Source organism: Penicillium maclennaniae (assembly GCF_028827695.1).
Source record: "Penicillium maclennaniae strain IBT 15551 chromosome Unknown utg000006l:1.0-2513246.0:1.0-2515036.0, whole genome shotgun sequence".
NCBI lineage: Eukaryota > Fungi > Ascomycota > Eurotiomycetes > Eurotiales > Aspergillaceae > Penicillium > Penicillium maclennaniae.
The window spans coordinates 1,765,567-1,784,337 of NW_026623218.1; the positions used below are offsets into that span (position 1 = coordinate 1,765,567).

The following is an 18,771-nucleotide window of genomic DNA, read 5'->3' on the forward strand; positions in this document are numbered from 1 at the left end:
ACTTCACACCTCCCATGCCGAAGCGGGATCTTCCCCTGGCAGAAACTAACGATCACGGATCTTGCTGAGCCCGTGGACTACAGCTCAGACTTCATCACGTAGAACTCTTGCGAGCCCTCAGAATCCGTGGGACTCACCCCCTCCTTGGCATCTTTCTTCTCAAAAATCTGAGACACTTCTTCAAGAGACTTACCCTGAGTCTCGGGGAAGAAGAAGAAGACAAGTGCCAATACGACGACAAGGCAGCCGACGTAGATTGAAAAATAACGCCAGCGAAGCGCATCAAACGCTACGGGGTTGACATATTGATTGAAGAAGCAAGCAAGAGAGTCGGTCGTAAGTGTGATCGCAAGGCCTTTGGCTCGAAGTTGAAAGGGAAGAATTTCGGCAGGGTAAGCAATGAAAAGCGGCATATATGCGAAATCATAGGCTCCACAGAAGAGGAAAAGCATTGGAACCACTGCTATTCCAGCTGCAAGGATTCCCATTTCTGCGAAGAGCCCTGCCATGATCTCGGATGTCGATAGGAAGATCAGCATCAGGGTTGTTGCACACAGCCAAAGAGTTCTTCTGCCGTATTTGTCGGATGTACTTGCACCGGCAACGGCAAAAATCAGGTTCCATACTTGGAGACTGATATTTACAGCGGCTTGGTGAACAGAATCTTTGATGCCGACAGAAGAGAGAATGGGAGCGAGATAATAAGAAGTGACGCCTGCAGAGTCTGTCAGCGAGATGTTCTTCAAAGGACTGATACATGCAGATCATACCGTTGCCAGTCCACTCTTGCATGAAGCCCAGTAGAACACAGATCGTAAACCGATGGAGGTCACCTTTAGACCTAAAGAAAGCAGACCAGTGGCTAGCAGATCCCATGTCCGCCTCCGCAATGATACTATTGCAAATCTGGTCATACTCAGCGCGAACCAGCTTATCAGCTGGGTCCCCATTTGCATGAAATTGAATGAGCATGGCAAGTGCCTCCCCTTTGCGATCATTTGCAACCAACCACCTCGGGCTTTCCGGAATCAGGAATAGTCCAACTAATTGAAAGACAGGGTAAAAGACCTGCAACATGCAGGGGACTCGCCATGACCAACTGTTATGAATCGACAACGTGGAGAAGGCGATACCTGCAGCTGTGATAGACCCGCAGAACCATACCGCATTGTAAAGACCAGTCAATGTATTTCGCTGCTTCGGATGAGCAGTCTCTGCGATAAGCAATGGAGCAGCAGTCTGCGAAAATCCCACACCGATTCCAGTCACCACTCGGGCACCAAAAAACACCCAGTGCTGCTTGACAGCTACTTGGATAATGGATGCGGTGATGACTAGCGTGGCGCCGATGGCAACGGACAAACGACGACCAAAGTTATCGGCGACATATGAAGCGGGGATAAAAGCCAGGAAGGAACCAAGAGAGACAGCAGCAATGATGAGGCCTTTCGCATTTGTATCGAGTCCACTCAGGAACTTGTTAACTGTTTTCATTAGCTTTCTATAGAACCCAGAAGCTGCCATAGCATGGGGAAGGACTCACACTCTGGAAGGACAAGAAGACTGTTAATCTGACTGGCATTGTAACCTGAAGTAGCCGATGCAGCTAGCATAAAAGCTATACCAAGGTTAAGTTTCCGCAGACCAGCATCTTCACTCTTAGATAAAATCATGATAGCAGACGATCGCTGCAAAAAAAAGTCCACCCTCACCATCAAGGATCACGCCTCCTTAATAAAGCTAAGCAAGCTCTCTCCATTGGGCCAAGGAAGCGGAAAATTTACTCGGACAATTGTGACGCTGTACATTCTTCGCGTGTTCTTGTGCCGATCTTGCCGACATAGGTAATGGATGGTCATTTTGGAGTTCGGAATGTAGGGAGAAACTATGACTGAGCCTGACGGAGCGAGTGATCCGGTGGATCATTTTAAGATCCAATTTTTTGACACCTCTTCGGATCTAGCTATATGCAAGGAATTGTTAGTCCGTCGTTGCCAGCGAATGGGGTTAAAGTCTTGCCTAACTCGGCATTTAGCTATCGGAGCTCAGCGGGTGTAAAGTTATTCTTCCGAACCTGAGCTCGAAGCTTTTGACTAGGAGACGTGGAGTTATTAGAGCTTTGGCCTCGGGTCAAACAAGGAGGTAAGCTTGTTGCTTTTTATAACACCAATGACCCGCCATGACGAGATCGCGAATATTTTGTCTGACTTTGCCACTCTAGGGAGCCTTTAGTTGGCGGAAATGGCGGGTATATGAGGACGAAGATACTACTACTAAACCTGAAAAAAAAAATAAAAAAAAATGCGAGTCATGAGCAGGGTGATGGTCGCCTAATGCACATGGTTCGAGTTTGGGCAGCGGGCCGCCCTATCCAGTCTCACTTTTTGTAGTCAGTGATAATATCGTTCTACGGTTTTAAATCTTGTATGATGCCGTGAGTTCGGCTTTATGTTGATTGTGATTACATGATGAGATGTATTAGCACAATGAATGAGAGATGATTCGAGGATGTTTATACGTCTACATACGAGCTTCTTCTTTCTGCATGTGGGATTCTTGGTGGGTCTTTCTTTTGCGTGTTAAATACTTCAGTCTCGGACACGACGACACACGTTTCCAGAGCGTAGGGCTTGAGAGGAGTGAAGGGGGAACTTTACTAACCACTTTGGGACTGGCCTATCCTCTTGGCCCTGATCTTCGACCTTCTTAGCCTTGATTTTGTCGGTTTCGAACCTTTCAGTCCATATGACCTAACCCATGCAAGTTACACTGGATACCATACACAATATCCGTTCTAATTGTGGATTTCTCAGCGGACCTTGGTTCTCTGTTACAAGTGCATCACAACACCGATCTTGATCATGGGGTCCTTGGCGGCTATGGGTATACAGCGCTTCAAAAATATCATTAAATTGTGATGTTTCCAAGTTAATATACACTCATCAACGTTTAATCAAGTACGCCTTCCGTCGGAACTCTCTATAGCTCATCGTATGTACATGGCGATTCTCATCAAGCATTCACAAGGTATACAAGTAGAATGCCGTAGTATTTGATTTCCACGCTTGAGTGAGGATTTAGGAACTTGCCAACTACCCGCGCTGTCTCTCAACCCCCTTTTTTGCAGGTTCTGTTGTCGTCTTTTCTGAGATAGACGTTTGTCGTAGTGCATCAAGACGCTTCTGCGAAAGTGCTGCATACTTGCAACGCTGTCGTATCCTGTCTCCATATTTGTAAAATAAAAAGGGAAGGGGCATGCACAGCACTGACAAGAAGGCTGGTATGGATGATGCCCAATGAATGCCCAGCCCCTCGTACATATACGAGCTGAAAAGAGGGAAGGTGGCTCCAAACGCGTACCTGAATACTGACATGCCTGCCAGTACAGACGCCGAGTAAACGGTATATGAATCAATCAGGTAGTTGACTATTCCCATATAGATGAGAAGCAGCCCAAATCCAAATGGAATGAGGGCGGCCACACTGCAAAGCCAGTGAATGGACGGAGAATTTGTCCATGCGAACCAGAAAAGACCGATAGGAATCGTCACAGCTGAGGTCATGCAAGGGGGAGACGAGCCTCTGGTGGAGCAAAGCCGTTATGCGCCTCCTGTGCTCGTATATATCGCTTATTATCTTGTACGGTGTAAACAACACCGCAAAGAACACCAACCATGACACCTAGAAAAGGGAGTCCCCCAATGCCCGCGCTCCACCCACGTTTTTCCTCGTAGACAATTGGAATGGCCTCGAAAAGCATGTAGAGAATGCCGTAGATAAGCGCAGCATAAAAGGTGAGAAGAAGAACAATAGGTTCACTGAATAGAAGCACCCAAGGCCGGGAAAATGCTGTTTTCAATCGTTGGGTCACTGGGATTTTCCCCCTTTCAATATCGAGTTTGCTCTCGTAGCATTTTCCAGTCAGTGCGGACAGTTCGGTCGCACGTTTGCGTAGAAGGACTGGCGCATAAGTCTCAGGAACAAAAAGCGCCATAGAGATCCAAGCCAGTCCTGCGCAAACTGCAAGAAAGCCTTCAACCCATCTCCACCCAGCATTAATTCCGAGAAATCCGCCTATGATGGGCCCAAGGGCAGGGCCTATGAAGTCGGTCAGCACAGACAACTTGACAACTTGACAACTTAATGCTATATAAGAGAATCCTACCCAGGTATGGGGTGGAAGCAAATAGAAGCAGAGCCAGCCCGCGTTGTCTAGAGACAAACATATCCGAAATAACTCCACCAGCATTCGTAAGGGGCGACGAGCCAAAAGCTCCCCCCAGAAACCGAAGAATCAACAAGGTTTGAATGTTTTGGGCACATGCACATCCGGCCAAGAATAAGGACAGAGCGAGAAAAGATATAAAGAAAGGAATTTGGCGGCCCATAGTTTCACTGAGCGGCGCCCATAGCAGCGGCCCCACGGCAAATCCGAAGACAAACAGCGATAGTCCAAGGGTGGCAACTTCTCGGGCGATTCGGAACTCATCAATAATTCCCTGAACACTACCACTGTAGGCTGAAGACGACAGTGATATAACAAAAGTCGCAATGGCAGTCATGAATGTAATGACCGCCTTTCTCGCCATGCTAAACTGCAATGGGTTTCGAGGGTCGATGGGCAGCCAAGACACGACGTAAGGGTCCTCATCAGTCCCTGACCCTTCAAAGTGGTGATGCAACACTTCCTGGGTGACGACTCCCTGGTCGATCAATAGGCGCCAAAAGGAGATAGAAGTCGGGAGCAAGACTGGCTTGGCAAGTTCTGGGCTGCTTGAACCATGGTACGCGGCCATGATGATTCAATCGAAGGTCGAAATTGAGAACTCATTCCAATGCTTTTGTGAAAATTTTGCACAAATTTCGAGTGTTCGGAGGTTTAATTGAGGCTAAGGATCGGTTGCCGATGATTCGGCTTCATGAAATTCAGGAACCGGCTCGGGAACTCGGCGCAGCATGACTGGAAAAAGGTTGCGTAATTCACCCCACTATACGCACGATATCACGCCCAATCTTTATTAACGCATCATGAAATGTTGGCTGAAATTATTTCACGACGTTTTTAACTAAGTTGCGCGAATAGAACATCGATCATTTCGTTGTTCGCGAGACTGGCAGAGATTGTAATACTCGGATCGTTCGGCTTTTTGGCGCTTTTCGGCATTATCTTCTTAGCCTTCGGTACCGGGGTAATTTACATAAAGGACCACTTTTAATTAATCTCGATGAACGACACACGACTCGCTCTTTCAACTTGTTAGTCTACTACGGCTTCCAGATTCCTTCAACAGGGTCTACATTCACTATTGAGCCTTTACATCAGTCCTTCATGCAATAATGAATTCATAATTCCCTAGAAATCTCGGGCAGGGTAAGTTACTGATTTTAACACCGCACAACCATGCTAGAAATATCATAGAAAGAGTTCCAAAAATTGTAGATTCTACTTAAATGGGGAAGAGGGGAAGGAGAAATCAAACGCTCGGCGTTTTAACATATGCACGCAGCCACGGGCAGATGCACTTCATAGCCACATTGAACTGCAAGGTGGTGAATTAGCCGCCGCGGCTTGCCCATGAGATAGGCTACATCCGATCTCTAGCCCAAGGCAGATTTTACTAACAATGAAGAGAGCTCCCAATATTTAGAACATACTATGAACAGAACGCCCTCAGCCAACCAAATAACGTAAGCAGAGGTTCATCCGTATATCAGGACAACAATAGGGGCGCTATGTTGGATTACTTCATACGCTGTGAGTGCAAACGACCTAGAATCTGTTGGGCACAGAAGAATTATAAAGCCACTTTTCCCACTCGAAATGTAATTTTCTATCAACTCGTTCATGAGCTTCCTTGCCATTGTTGCCGACCACGACGAACACAACTATGGAGCCTCTTGATACCCTAATTGCAAGTTTCAGTTTCCCCCAGCAATGGACAGGGAATCAATCTCTGGCCCGAGCAGGACTGGACAAGTTGTCTATAGCCTGGTATGAGCACTCATGGTTCTCCGAACTGTCACAGTGGCTGTCTCGTCCAGGTAAGACGAACACCTTCCCTTCCGCATAACACAATATTTACATGCAATCGAAGACGTCATCTTCGTAATAACAGTCTGGTGGATCACGTTTACTGTTATCATGACAATGGTCTTTTTTCTTGGATTTGGGCCCGCAGGAGTCATCCCAGGTCTGTCCAATCACCGTATTACCCATTGCGTTAAGCGACCATGAAATCTCGCAGGCTAACTATCTCAATAGGTTCCCTGGCGGCCGCGTTCCAATCATTCATATATGCAGGATTTACCCCGGCTAGCGGGATCTTTGCGACATTGACCAGCATGGCTATGCTTGGCATACTAATGCCTGTGGTGTCAATTGCTGCTTCAATTGTCGCCACTGGGGTTGCAGTGATGGTGTGGAAATACAAGTATGGAGTTCCATGATTGACATTCCTATGATTGAACGGGCGGGCTATTCTATCTTGCCCGCTAAGACATTGAATGTCCGATTTTGGTGATGAGCTGTTCACGCCTCAGGTCTCCGAATCTTTCTTACTCATCTCCTTTTTTCATGAGTGTCAAGTATGTACCCTCGTCCTCGTTGCCATCATACAGGGAATGTGGAGTCCAGTACAAGGCTATCTCGATCAGAACCTATAATACATATTCTGTTGATAAAAAACCAATCTGTTCCCAAAGTAGTATACAGCGGATTGCTCATTCGTGCCAAGCGTTCTCTTCTGCGAGCACATCTAGCCGCGGCCGTGTCGGATCGCACGGCAAGTAAGTAAAAGGGGGTGGAGGGGACAGCAGAAGAATGAAAGGAGGAGCTCCGTAATCCGTTGTGACAATACCCCGAACCTTTACACTAACTCAAACTTTAGCACAGTTTCCCGTGCCTCGCGACCCACGGATGTCATGAGACAAGCCACATCGAATGCGGGGAAACCTTTTGCTATCAGCCCTGAATCAAGAGAGAAATTACCAGATCAGGCATCTCTAGGCGAGTCATATGAACTAAAGACAGAAAGAGATTAGACTAATTTACTTCTATTGGGAAGTTATACTAATCCCTATCAGACTATGAACATTGAGCACTATGGATTCTGCTTCCTCCCGAGTCCGGCGATCATCGACATATTCAAAACGCCTGCGTTCTGCCAAAAAAGCGGCGTGAACTTGTCCCCCAAGGACCACCCTTTAGGCAGTCAACTTGTCGTTCACACCGATATCACGCCCATCAAGTGGAATACCAAAAGTCTCAAGCAGATTAGTAGCGGCAACTTCTCCCGTACGGAAAGCGCCGTGAACACAGCCATTGGCAACCATAGTGCAGTGCTCGCCAGCAAACTGCATACGACTGCGCTTGTGGGCTTCCAGCGCGTCAGTAAAGCTTTCCGGGTCATCTCCGACCTTATCAGCCGAGTACGTGCCGTAGCCTGCGAGTGGGTCCTGGGTCCAGTGTGTAGTTTCAACACTGACCAGGCGCGGCAGAGCCTTGTACGGCTCTGTGCGGAAGAGTTTGAAAAGAGGTTCAAAGAACCGGTAGATTTCCTTCTTATCGGTCATCGCTTCAATGCGCTGGGTCAAGGGCTCGGCGATTTGCACGCATAGCTCCTTCGCGCCGGTCATGATCCACAGGTTGATGGTCACGGTCGCGTAGTTGAGGATGTTGTCTTTTTCACCCATGGAGCTCATGCTGGACCTGGAGTCGACGGAGGATCCAGAAGCAGAGTCCTCGTCAGAAGGAGATGGGTAGAACATGAACTGATCGTTATCCTTGGACCAGAACACGTCGGTAAATTCAAAAAATACTTTGCCCAGGGCGCCGTAGCTAAATCTGGACATTGCTCCCTGGATGTCACTCGGCAGGGGCGGGTTGAAGGAGACCAGGTTGTGGTGGTACACACCCAAGGGGAGGGTCATGACCACCGCGTCTCCTTCGATGAGTTGAGAGGTCCCGTCGGCATCCTTGCATTGAACGCGGACAGGGGCATCACCGTCTTCACTCCACTCCACGTGCTCAACGTGATGGTTAAGACGGATCATGGTCGGGTCTTCGCGGAGGGGCTCCGCAGTCCAGTTCACGATCCGGTCGTATCCTCCCTTCATGTAGAGATTGCGCTCCGTGATGAAGTACGACAGGTGGCGGGAAGAAGCTTGCTCGGTGCTGGTGCCAATCCACAGTTCCACCTCGCGGACGGCCTGCGGGGCCCAGAGACGCTCATCATCGGTGATGAGCTGATGCTGAAGGACAAATTCCTTGACAAACTCATTGACCGGACGGTCCTCTGCGTCCGGGTTGGTCTCGTAATACCACTCGCAATAGTCAGCAAACTCGTCGGCGACTTTCTTCGCCTTGAATTGAGACCCTGCGCGACCATCTCTGGTAAAGTATAGCGGCATTCCGTCGTCGTAGTAGTAGGGGATGGAAAGCTGAGGAATTAGCTTCACCAGATCGTTCTGGGAGGTTTCGTGCATCCATGCGGCACCTGTGATTGAGGGTCAGCATTTGGTTCAAATGAGATGCATTTCTCCGATCTTCATATCTTCATATTGTTGATCGCAACCCCTACCGATATCCCGAACCTGATCACCATTTCGGCTGGTCAAAATTCTTCCTCCGATGCGATCGCGGGCCTCCAAGACGACGACTTCGCAACCGTACTTGTGCAGAACGGCAGCGGCTCGGAGACCCGAGATTCCTGCTCCCACCACAATCACCTTCTTGCGCTCCGACCTCACTGCGCATGCTGCCTCGTCCGGTGCCGACTCGATCAGAGTCGTGGCTTCGAGGCGCACAGCCAGGTCGGAGCAACAATTACTCGGTTTTATGGGACCCTTGACGGGGACGGAAGAGGCGATGTGAAATGCTTGGGCCATTCTGAGTTGACACGTTGACATTCGGCTTCAAAGGTATTATTGACAAGGGTGGTTGGATCGTCAGGTCTGAGATCCAGGGGTTTGAGAGAGATGAGGATGTGGCTTGTGAGGGGAATGAGGGGCCTGAAATAGACACCAGTTGACTGAACAGGTGGGCTCAAATCTCAATCGGGAGGATCTAATCAGGACAGTACACGCGGTGTCAGCGGCGTACAGGTAAATAAATACCGTATCGTGTACGTTTCACCCGAGATCGCGTCTTATCTGTTTATCGGCGAGGCTTGGCTGGTGCTTATCTCCTTTAGTACCCACCGTACTCTTCGAAGCAATTTAACCTTACTAGTCTGCTTATCACGAGACTCAGGACACGAGGCCCATGATCCTGCGAAAAAGAAGCTGTCTTGTATGAATTCAGAAGGTCTATGCGGTTGGCCACCCCCCTTGTCGCGGCAAATGCCAACTATATGCCAGATTTAGCGAATGCTTCGCCCGATGCTTATCTCGGGCCTCTATCAGTATGCACTAGTAACAATATCTTATCCTAAGCCCTCGGCTCCACAACCAAATCAAGTTCTTCTTCCACGGACACCTTTTGACTCTTTGCAAACCTTTTGCTTCTTTATAACGGCATGCAGGTAGGGGTCTATCCCACTGGGTTCATCTCGTGGTCTAATATCCACTGCTGAACCCTTTCCCAAATGGACGACCAACATCTCAATGGTACGGAACGGATCTTTCCCGCTGCCAGCGGGGAGGTCACTCTCATTCCAACTCCCACATCGTCCAAAAATGACCCACTGAATTGGAGCCCATGGAGACGGTATTGGCACGCTTTTTTGGTGCTGGTCATCGTCGCCTTCACCGCGGCGACCTCGAACGATGCTGGTACCGCCGGGAATGGCATGAACGAGGAGCTAGGCATTTCCTGGGATGCGATCAACATTGCCGCCGGTGTCTTGTTCATTGGCATCGGGTACTGCACTCTGCTGCTGAGCCCCGCACCATTCCTGTACGGTCGTCGCATTTCTTACCTGCTGTGCCTACTGTTTTCCCTTGGCGGATCTATCTGGCTCGCCAATGTGCAGACCACCCAGGACAATATCTGGAATCAACTTTTTGTGGGCGCGTCCGAGTCATGCGCCGAGGCCCTCGCCCAGCTCTCGCTGTCGGACCTCTTTTTCCAGCACAGACGCGGCCTTGTGCTTGGTCTCTATGTGCTTGCGACTAGTATCGGTACCTTCACTGGACCACTGGTCGCGGGTTTCATCGTCGACAGCCCTATTTTGGGATGGCGGTGGGTCGGATGGCTGGGCGCAATCATTTCAGCGGCCTTATTCATCACCGTGTTTTTCACACTGGAAGAGACTGCCTTTGATCGCCATACCATTCAAGGTCTTGAAATGCCTCGACAAAAATCAGCTCCACCCGTATCAAACATCTCGCTGGACGAGAAAGACAAAGACGTGACGAAAGTGAGAACCACGTCTCGTGGTAATAGTGTCGACGAAGAGAATCCCGATCAGCAAAGTGCAAAGACCTATTTCCAGAGCATCGCTCTAATCACTCCTTCCTCGCGCCTGGTTGGCACGGGCTTCAAGCAATACTACTATCGCCTGTGGCACACCCTTTCGTGTATTCAGTTTCCCAGCTGTCCTCTATTCCGGCCTTCAGTGGGGAGCGCAGGATGCATGGCTCACATTCTACCTCACTGTCGAGGAAGATAATTACTACGAAGCGCCGTGGAACTACACAGATGCCGCCGTGGGTATCATGAACGTCCCCACTCTCATCGGCGCCTGCATCGGCTGTATCTACGGTGGTTGGTTCTCTGATCTATTCGTCGCGTGGATGGCCAAGCGGAACGGTGGAATCTTCGAAGCAGAACAGCGTCTCTGGCTCATGTTCCCTGTCGCCCTCATTGGCCCCGCCGGACTGATGCTCTTCGGCATCGGTTCTGATCTCGGCTGGGACTGGCACAAGACCTACGTTGGACTCGGCTTCATTGGCTTCGGTTGGGGCTGTGCTGGCGATCTCAGCATGGCGTATCTCATGGATGCATATCCCGAGATGGTTCTCGAAGGTATGGTCGGTGTCTCTGTTATCAATAACACCATTGGCTGCGTCTTTACCTTCTCAGCCCAATACTGGCTGGATGCACAAACATTGTCTCAGGTTTACATTGCTATCGGTGTTTTAAGCTTTGCCTTCTTGATGACCACTGCCCCAATGATCTATTGGGGCAAAGCTTGTCGCAAGATGACCCGCAAGCGCTACGAGAACTTCCTTCAGATACGTGATGGACACCTCTAGGAATTGTGGGATAATTGCCTCTTCTCTTTCCTCTTTTCTTATTTCTTATGCAACATCCAATCGGATATACTTGTTTTCGTTGATGTAAGTCAAACCTCTAATTCTGAGATCGCGATTCACTTTATCTACAACGAGGAGCTGTCCTGCATTATGCAAGTATGACGTCTTGCATGTGATGTGTTCATCGTTATTGTACAATTAGTTGCCGCTCGTGCCGCCAGCACGACCTGCATGCAATCTATGATAAGAGGAAATCAAAGTAGTGGTACTATGTGGAGTCAGAAACACTAGCAAAAGTGATGACTATTCGAGTCAAGTCAAGAGACCAACACATGAGATGCAAAAAATTGGTGTAGACTACGCTGAGTACAGTGAAGATAAATAGTCGCTTCGAGTTATCGCGGGTTCATGACGGCCTCGCCGGAGTACGCCGTATAGCTGCAATGCAAGTATCATGTAAGGGTCAATGATGATATATCTGTTGCCATTTAGATTGAACCGGCCAATCTTCAGGAGAACGAGAGTCCAATTTTCACCTGATCGCAGTCTGCCCCCACATTGATATTTGCTGACGGCGGCCTAAGCCCCTCGTATATTACTATGTACTACATCCTGCCTGGAGTCTTCGTTTCCAAAATCTACGAAGGGTGAAATGACCGCACCTTTTTTCCTGCCCAGCAAATCGAGTCCTTGCGGATCACATGGCATTGTGCCTCAACTCTTCAAGTCGGCCCCCACTACGACTTCGCGCCACTGCACTCCGCGCGCACAATCTTCGAACACCACGTGTAGCAGAGCCAGTGCAACGAGTGAATCGACACTAATAAGTATGTCAACGAACTTCGGTGGACTTTCTGCAGGGCCCTCGACAGATATTGTACCAATTTACAAAGCATGTCGACCCACCCAGTGAAAGCTTGACCATGTAGGAGATAAGGCCCAGTTTGATCCAGATAGTGCCTAAGGGATCTTGGAGAAGTAATCTCGACGAAAAACAACATAGTCTTTCGCTCACGAAGGTCATGATCCTCGTATGATGTCACGGCTTAGCTATTTTCAATTGTCTAAAGACTTACTTGTACCGAGAAATAGATATCCTCGTGGCTCTTTCACAATCTAGTTCGCGTTATTCTTATGTTCCAAACACCTTGATTGCTGATAGGATACGGGATTAGAGTGGTTTGAACATCTGCATCTATAGGTCACTCACTCTAGAATCATTTTACCTCCCATTTCATGAGACAGTTTACCCTCGACATATCAGTGGTCAAGATATTTCTAATTTGGGCCAACAATTTAGCCAGACCAGCATTTGACGCCCTCGCATCAAATCAAGCTTCTACAACCCCTGCCTAAAGCGTTTCATAGTTGTAGAGTCCCCCCATAGTTCACCTTGACATGAAGATCGTTCAGTTACCGACGGCTACGCAATGGGCAGATAGACCAATATGCGCCAAAGTGAAAACAATCCGTTTTGTTTCACGCGATATGGTCTCCATGCCGCTGAGCTCCTAATTGCCGAACCAAACCGTGGGCATGTGGAGATCTGTTCCAAATTCTCGTTGTGATAGTTCGTGATAGTCTCCGGCCTAGCCGAGGAGCTGAGGCCGTCGGGAGGGGAAGCGTCGTACTGTATTACCACTTTGAATTACTTCAATTAAAGATGAGTGATGATAGGCCCCCCTAATAGTCCCGTGGCATACCCACACCGCTTCGATATGCACGCTATTCTTTACTCTTGGCGAGCGTTCGGGGCGCCCGGCCAGCCGACCCACGCATGCGCCACCAAAAGACAGCCATTGCCAGAACAATTGCGGCCATGTTCTCAGCTGGATTGTAAGTACATGAAAGGTGGCTGTACTGATCAAATGGGCCACCAATTTTGGAACATTAAAGATGGTCTTCTTCCTTGTTGCCTTCCTCTTTTCGCAGTTGAAATTTGACGCCTTGACCACTTTTCAAAAACCCCTCAATTTTGTGATCAGTCAAGATGGACATAGAATCCAAAGTCATCCCCAGACCAGGCAATCATCCTGATGCTAAGGCCGATGCTCTCGGCGTCTTCAAAATACTCCAGTCGGGCGGGGTAGCCCTTGTCCCAACCGAAGTCGGGTACGGTCTCATGGCTTCCTCCACCGAAGCGATCCAAAAAGCATTTGCCGCGAAAAAGCGTCGACCAGGCCACGCGCAAGGTGTCATTGGGTCATTGAAACTGCACCAAGAGCTTCATATTCTTCCAGACGAAACAATGGAGATGATTCGGGTGCTGCACCAGGATCTCGACATGTCATTTGGTGTCGTCGCCCCGTACCGATCGGACCATCCGATTCTTCAACAGCTCACGCCTGCTACATTGGCAAACACGACCAAAAACAACACCTTGGGGATATATATAGGCGGAAGTTCTCTCATGATGGAGCTGAGCCGTTTGAATGACGAGGCAGGCCAGTTGATGTTGGGTTCTAGTGCCAATTTGACGGGCACGGGCCAAAAGTTCAGAGTGGAGGAAGTCGACGATGGGATCAAGGAGGCTTCTGATATCATTGTTGACTATGGTTTGCAGCGATATCACATATATGGAGGACGCCCATCTACTATCATCGATTTTGAGAATATGAAGGTTCTTCGGGTGGGCTCTTCCTACGAGTTATTGAGGGAACGTTTGAAGAAGTACTGGGGGGTTGACTTACCGGAGGATCCGATGTTTGGTAAGCCGAAATCGGAAGACACAGAGCAGAAACCAGCGGATGCCCCCCAAGAACAGGCACAGAAAGGAGCGACGAAGTTTCAAACTTCCACAAAGGTTGAAGAAAAGCAACAGAAATCTTGGCGAAGGTTTGTGACGAAGCTACAGGGGCATTGACTGAACGCCATGAACGTGAAAGCTACAGGTTAATGGATAGATCAGATTATAGAGAGTAGTTTATTGAGGATTCAGATGAATGGATTTCTACAAACCGAATCTAATAACCATCAACTCTCAATTTGGAAATATACGACAGCTAAAATCACGAGGCTTTGGCAGCTTCTGTTGAGCACAATTCCGGAGCGAAATAAGAATTGTGAACGTCACACTGAGCCACGACGGTACAATGCTATAGTTCCTATTCTAATTTATTGATCATGGCCAGTATCAAAAGGATCCCCTGTCCGACCACGGAGTAGTTGAGACAAGACGCGAACATCATCCACCTGGTCTAATCCCAGCACCAATTTCTCAATAGCCGCTTGTCGATCTTGGTCAATCACATCCTTCGTGAGATGTCGCCATTTCTCGAGTATTTCTGCATTCGACAAAGGAACCAAATTGCCGCGCGGCGCTGCGACAAACTCGGTAAGGGTCAAGGTCTCTCCTGCTTGGTCTTCCTGCACCCATAGCTCTGCATGGAGACGCTGCTGCCAGATCTCATCCACAGTCCCGTCGAAAGATGTATTATGCACACATTGAATCTTATCCATGAGTTCCCATACGTCTTCTCTTTCCAATTTAGAGGGTGCAAATTGAGCCGGTTGTACTTCTCCTTCCAGAATCTGCATAGCTGCCGCATAGACAGCACTCATCTGGGCGCCAGTAGCGGTGAGAGGTTTTTCCGGCTCCCAACCTCCCTTCTTGAAGGCAGGCTCTGACATCTCCACAGTGATTCGGCGAATGCGACTCGCCACAAAACGCTTGGGGTACTTAGCCTGCAGTGCTCTGATGCAATCGATAGTGGCGTGAGTCGCAGCCATTGATGCATAGGGCTTGACAATGATTTGGTCAATTTCCCAATTTGAACTAAGCCCTTCCACAACTCTTTCGGGTCGGTATCGGGGAGTTCTTCCATTGCCTAGACTGAACGTACTGAGAAATCCACCATAGGGCCTCTCCAGAACCCGTTTGATGCCCACATATTCACTACGGGCCATGAATGCAGCGAACAAACCATTTCGAGCCGCAAAACCATGCTGCATGCGTTTGACAGTGCTCTCGTATTGAGCAGACATAAGCCCGCCAGCCTGGGTACAAGCAATACCGATGGCGTCTTCAATCAGGCAAGCGGGCAATTGCATCAGCTTCGTCGCTGCCGCGGCGGAGGCGGCTGGGCCAAATATCGCTCCTGAGTGCCATCCCCGAGACAGGACCTCAATACCGTACAGACCAAGGCCTACTCGTGGACCTGTCTCGTAGCCCACAATGGCCGCAAGTAGAAACTGGGCTCCTGTAATGGCATTTCCCGATGGATCTGCATCGCAGTGCTCAAGGGTGGCCAACAAAGTTGGGAGGACAATGGCATTAGAGTGAATCGGAGCTTCTCGATGATAATCATCCAGTTCAAATCCCTGAATAAACGTGCTATTAAGAAGAGCTGCTGCCAACAGCCCAGTTCTCTGTATATTTGCCATTTAGCTCAAGTTGGGCCACTGATAAAAAATCCTTGAGGCGAGGGAAGTGAAGCAGAACAAAAAGAAGAGGAACATTGCATACCTTTTCCCATCCGATGATGTTACAGCTGCCCTCAGGTTCAATCGAAAGAACTCCCTTCAGAGCATCTCCAGACCAGGGTAGATGTGCGCCGATGAGAGCACAGGCAAGTCCATCCAAAAGCAAGTATTTGCATCTTGTGACTTTCTCAGGAGGAACTTCGGAAAGAGACAGGGAGTGGATCCAGTCACATAAAACCTGAGTTGCCGATGGTGTAGAGTCGGCCATGGTAATGAAGAAAGTTAGTTTTTGATGGGGTGGCTCGCTTTCTCAGACACGGACGATTGAGATTCAATTCGCTGGAAAAAGGGGACTGCAACGAGCCTGACTAGATATAGGAAGTGGGGATGACTGTCTATTTCAGGTAAAGAACGGTATGCGCGTCGGTTAACATGGCCTATCTTACTAGCAAGTTATCAATCACCCCACCAGACCCGCATCCATAAAATTAGCAAAAGTCGCGTGAACTTGTCTGAAAAATTACGCGTAGCTCTCAACACATCTGTTGGCGATATGACGACACTTGAAGCTACACTGCGCCTTGAAACTTTGATTGTAATATCTGGTTCTTTATCTTCTTTATCTTCTTCTCGTTTTTTTGAGCATCTTCGTAAAGGCCTTTCCAGAGCTTTTTGCCCCTCATTCTAGTAATTTCTATGTATGTATTCTCAGATGCGTAGCGAGAGATGTGTGGCGACCACCTAGCCAGACCCATCTCATATGTCTCTAGTCTTGTTGTGTGTCTGAGGACCGGTAATCAACCTTCAATACACGAGTAAACATAACCAGGCCTTTTGGAACGATCAAACTTAGGAGCTCAGCGCCTCAATCGGCTACGGTGTCCAAGTTGAACAGATGTAGCTCAACGTTGAATTTGAGATTTCTTGATTTTCGAATTTTCCACTCTTGTCAAGTAGAAGTCACTCTTTTCCGCACAAATAATCCCATAAACTCGTCCACTGGTAGTTGATCTTTTCCAGCGGCTCCGATGATTTGGTCCACCTCTTCTGGAACAAACATGAGCGCCATGTTCTGACGAAACTTCTCCATCACTCGGGCCAAGGTCTCAGGTCTTTTGTGATGGCCGACAGGGAACTCAACAACAATCTCTTTAAGAACTTCTCCGCTCTGCAGCTCCACTGCGATAGCATTGGCAACACTCCGAATCTCGGGGTTGTAGTAATCCCGCAGTGAATCCCTGATCCTCAGTAACAGCAATCCTGTTCCGAAGGGCTTCAACTCGGGGGTCTGTGACCCAGGGAGAGTCATCGAGGTAGTCGGCAGTCTCTACTGCTGAGCCTTTCAGCAAGGTGACCGCCACCATGTACTGTATTGAGTGGTCACGATCGGCATTGTTTCGCAGGGGACCAGTCTTGTCTATGATTGTCATTGCGGGTCTCTGAGTGCGGATGCGAATAGCACTGATATCCCGTTCAGCGACTAATTTTCGACGTTGGAGCATAGCGGAAACTTCAATAGCCGCCTCAACGGCGGAAATACCGTGGCCTTCCGCGGTAATGACCTTGAATAACACGGTTTCCATAACTCGAGTGCCATAGGGATAGGCCTGAATGACATCTTTGCCGCCGTACAGAACTTGATTGAATCCCCATTTGGGCGCAGTCAGAGCTGATTTAACCCCTACAGCAGCCCGTCCAGTCCAGGTCGAGGTGCTCAGGTCGAGATGACCGCCACGTTTACTGAGAAACGCCAGATGTACGGCTCGCATGCAAGCATCGCCACCTGCCCATCCCTTACGAGGGCCTGCATTGGGTGCCTGTCGATATGTTCTAAGTGGATGGCCATCGATCCATGCATGGGACACGGCCGCAAGAGCTGCTGACTCTGGAAGACCCAGCATCCATGCAATTACCGCAGTTGAGGCAACTTTAACCAGGATTACATGATCCAGGCCATGTTCGTTGAACGCATTGCGTTGTTGCAGAACACCCTGTATCTCGTAAGCTTTTATCTGTGCTTCCAGAACTGTACGCATGGTTGGTCTATTTTCATATTCACATCAGCGTTGTGACGTGGACATACAGACTATCGAATTGGGCACCAATCGTAGTAAAGGTCTTACCTAGGCTGTTCTTCGGCACGTTGCTGGGATAGCCAGTCTGCCACACTAAGAATAGCACCAAGATTGTCCGACGGATGGCCCCATTCTGCACCAGCATAAGCGTCATTATGGTCTAGATATCTGATCAGAGCGCCAATGTCGAATGCGCCTTTCAGAGGATCAACAACGTATTCAGTTCCTGGAATGCGGACTCCGCCGGGAACAATTATCCCGGGAACAATTGGGCCAATGAGATCTTCGCAATCCGAACTGAGGTGAAGTGTTTCGATAGCGCATCCCATTGCATCTAGTAGGGCAACTCGAGCCCTTTCGTAGATTTCCTCATTCTTGATCTGCCCATGATAGACATACTCGATGATGTCTCCCAGGACTGGATCGAATTCTGCGTATTCTGTGGCCATTGAAATTTCTTGCTCGATTGGTCCTCTTTCCTTTGATCGGGTATGGAAAAGGGCATTGGGAACGGCAGTGGGGTGTTGAAGAAAAGTGTTCATATTATTCTCCAACTCTAGAGGTCTCCGCTCGGCCCGTCTTTCCTCGTCTTCAAAGTCTGGTGTCCAGGAATTAGCTCAGCTGCACATTCACATGTGGGTCACGGTGCATTGTGTCAGTAATTACCTATCTAGGCCTAGTAATTTAATGCATAGGACTTCACTTCTTTTTCTTAGCATACAGTCCTCTTACCGTCCGTATCTTTTACCGCTTTTTATCTTAACTTCCCTATATAATATTATTATCTATAAGATACCTACTAGATATCTACTAGATACCTAAGGGATACCTAGGATATACTTCTCTATTTTCTCTATCCTCTTATTCTCTTTAAATTTATTTATCTTCCTACTCTATAAGAGATATCTCTAAATATTCTGTTCTAATATAGAATTACTATATATAGGAGATAGGGGAATAAAGGAAATAGAGAGAAAGGGTTTTAAACCCGGCAGAATCCAGTTATAGGTAATCTTTAGCTATAATACTAATCTATTTATACCGCCTAGTAATACACTAAACCTAGCTAGGTGATCAT

At 48.5% G+C, this 18,771-nt stretch overlaps 7 protein-coding genes across 7 annotated transcripts; 2 read left to right on the forward strand and 5 right to left on the reverse strand.

Annotated features, from left to right (window-relative positions):
* Positions 1-77: 77 nt before the first annotated feature.
* On the reverse strand, positions 78-1,673 carry N7477_006926 (uncharacterized protein; the record flags this gene model as incomplete). The annotated part of the gene is made up of 3 exons (XM_056968589.1): positions 78-715; positions 771-1,484; positions 1,544-1,673. 3 exons carry the CDS (start codon positions 1,671-1,673, stop codon positions 78-80), a joined length of 1,482 nt encoding a protein of 493 aa, XP_056821385.1.
* Positions 1,674-3,092: 1,419 nt separating this feature from the next.
* On the reverse strand, positions 3,093-4,796 carry N7477_006927 (MFS transporter; the record flags this gene model as incomplete). The annotated part of the gene is made up of 3 exons (XM_056968590.1): positions 3,093-3,553; positions 3,577-4,098; positions 4,166-4,796. The coding sequence occupies 3 exons, from the start codon at positions 4,794-4,796 to the stop codon at positions 3,093-3,095; spliced, it is 1,614 nt and encodes a 537-aa protein (XP_056821386.1).
* A 2,407-nt stretch (positions 4,797-7,203) lies between these two features.
* On the reverse strand, positions 7,204-8,886 carry N7477_006928 (flavin monoamine oxidase family protein; the record flags this gene model as incomplete). Its single annotated transcript, XM_056968591.1, has 2 exons — positions 7,204-8,495; positions 8,580-8,886. 2 exons carry the CDS (start codon positions 8,884-8,886, stop codon positions 7,204-7,206), a joined length of 1,599 nt encoding a protein of 532 aa, XP_056821387.1.
* A 698-nt stretch (positions 8,887-9,584) lies between these two features.
* N7477_006929 (uncharacterized protein) lies at positions 9,585-11,196 on the forward strand (the record flags this gene model as incomplete). The annotated part of the gene is given in 2 exon segments (XM_056968592.1): positions 9,585-10,518; positions 10,535-11,196. The coding sequence occupies 2 exon segments, from the start codon at positions 9,585-9,587 to the stop codon at positions 11,194-11,196; spliced, it is 1,596 nt and encodes a 531-aa protein (XP_056821388.1).
* A 1,990-nt stretch (positions 11,197-13,186) lies between these two features.
* N7477_006930 (uncharacterized protein) lies at positions 13,187-14,059 on the forward strand (the record flags this gene model as incomplete). The annotated part of the gene is made up of 1 exon (XM_056968593.1): positions 13,187-14,059. The coding sequence occupies one exon, from the start codon at positions 13,187-13,189 to the stop codon at positions 14,057-14,059; it is 873 nt and encodes a 290-aa protein (XP_056821389.1).
* Positions 14,060-14,310: 251 nt separating this feature from the next.
* N7477_006931 (MmgE/PrpD family protein) lies at positions 14,311-15,886 on the reverse strand (the record flags this gene model as incomplete). Its single annotated transcript, XM_056968594.1, has 2 exons — positions 14,311-15,564; positions 15,662-15,886. The coding sequence occupies 2 exons, from the start codon at positions 15,884-15,886 to the stop codon at positions 14,311-14,313; spliced, it is 1,479 nt and encodes a 492-aa protein (XP_056821390.1).
* A 681-nt stretch (positions 15,887-16,567) lies between these two features.
* Positions 16,568-18,142, reverse strand: N7477_006932 (uncharacterized protein; the record flags this gene model as incomplete). Its single annotated transcript, XM_056968595.1, has 3 exons — positions 16,568-16,906; positions 16,974-17,661; positions 17,742-18,142. The coding sequence occupies 3 exons, from the start codon at positions 18,140-18,142 to the stop codon at positions 16,568-16,570; spliced, it is 1,428 nt and encodes a 475-aa protein (XP_056821391.1).
* Between the last annotated feature and the right edge of the window lie 629 nt (positions 18,143-18,771).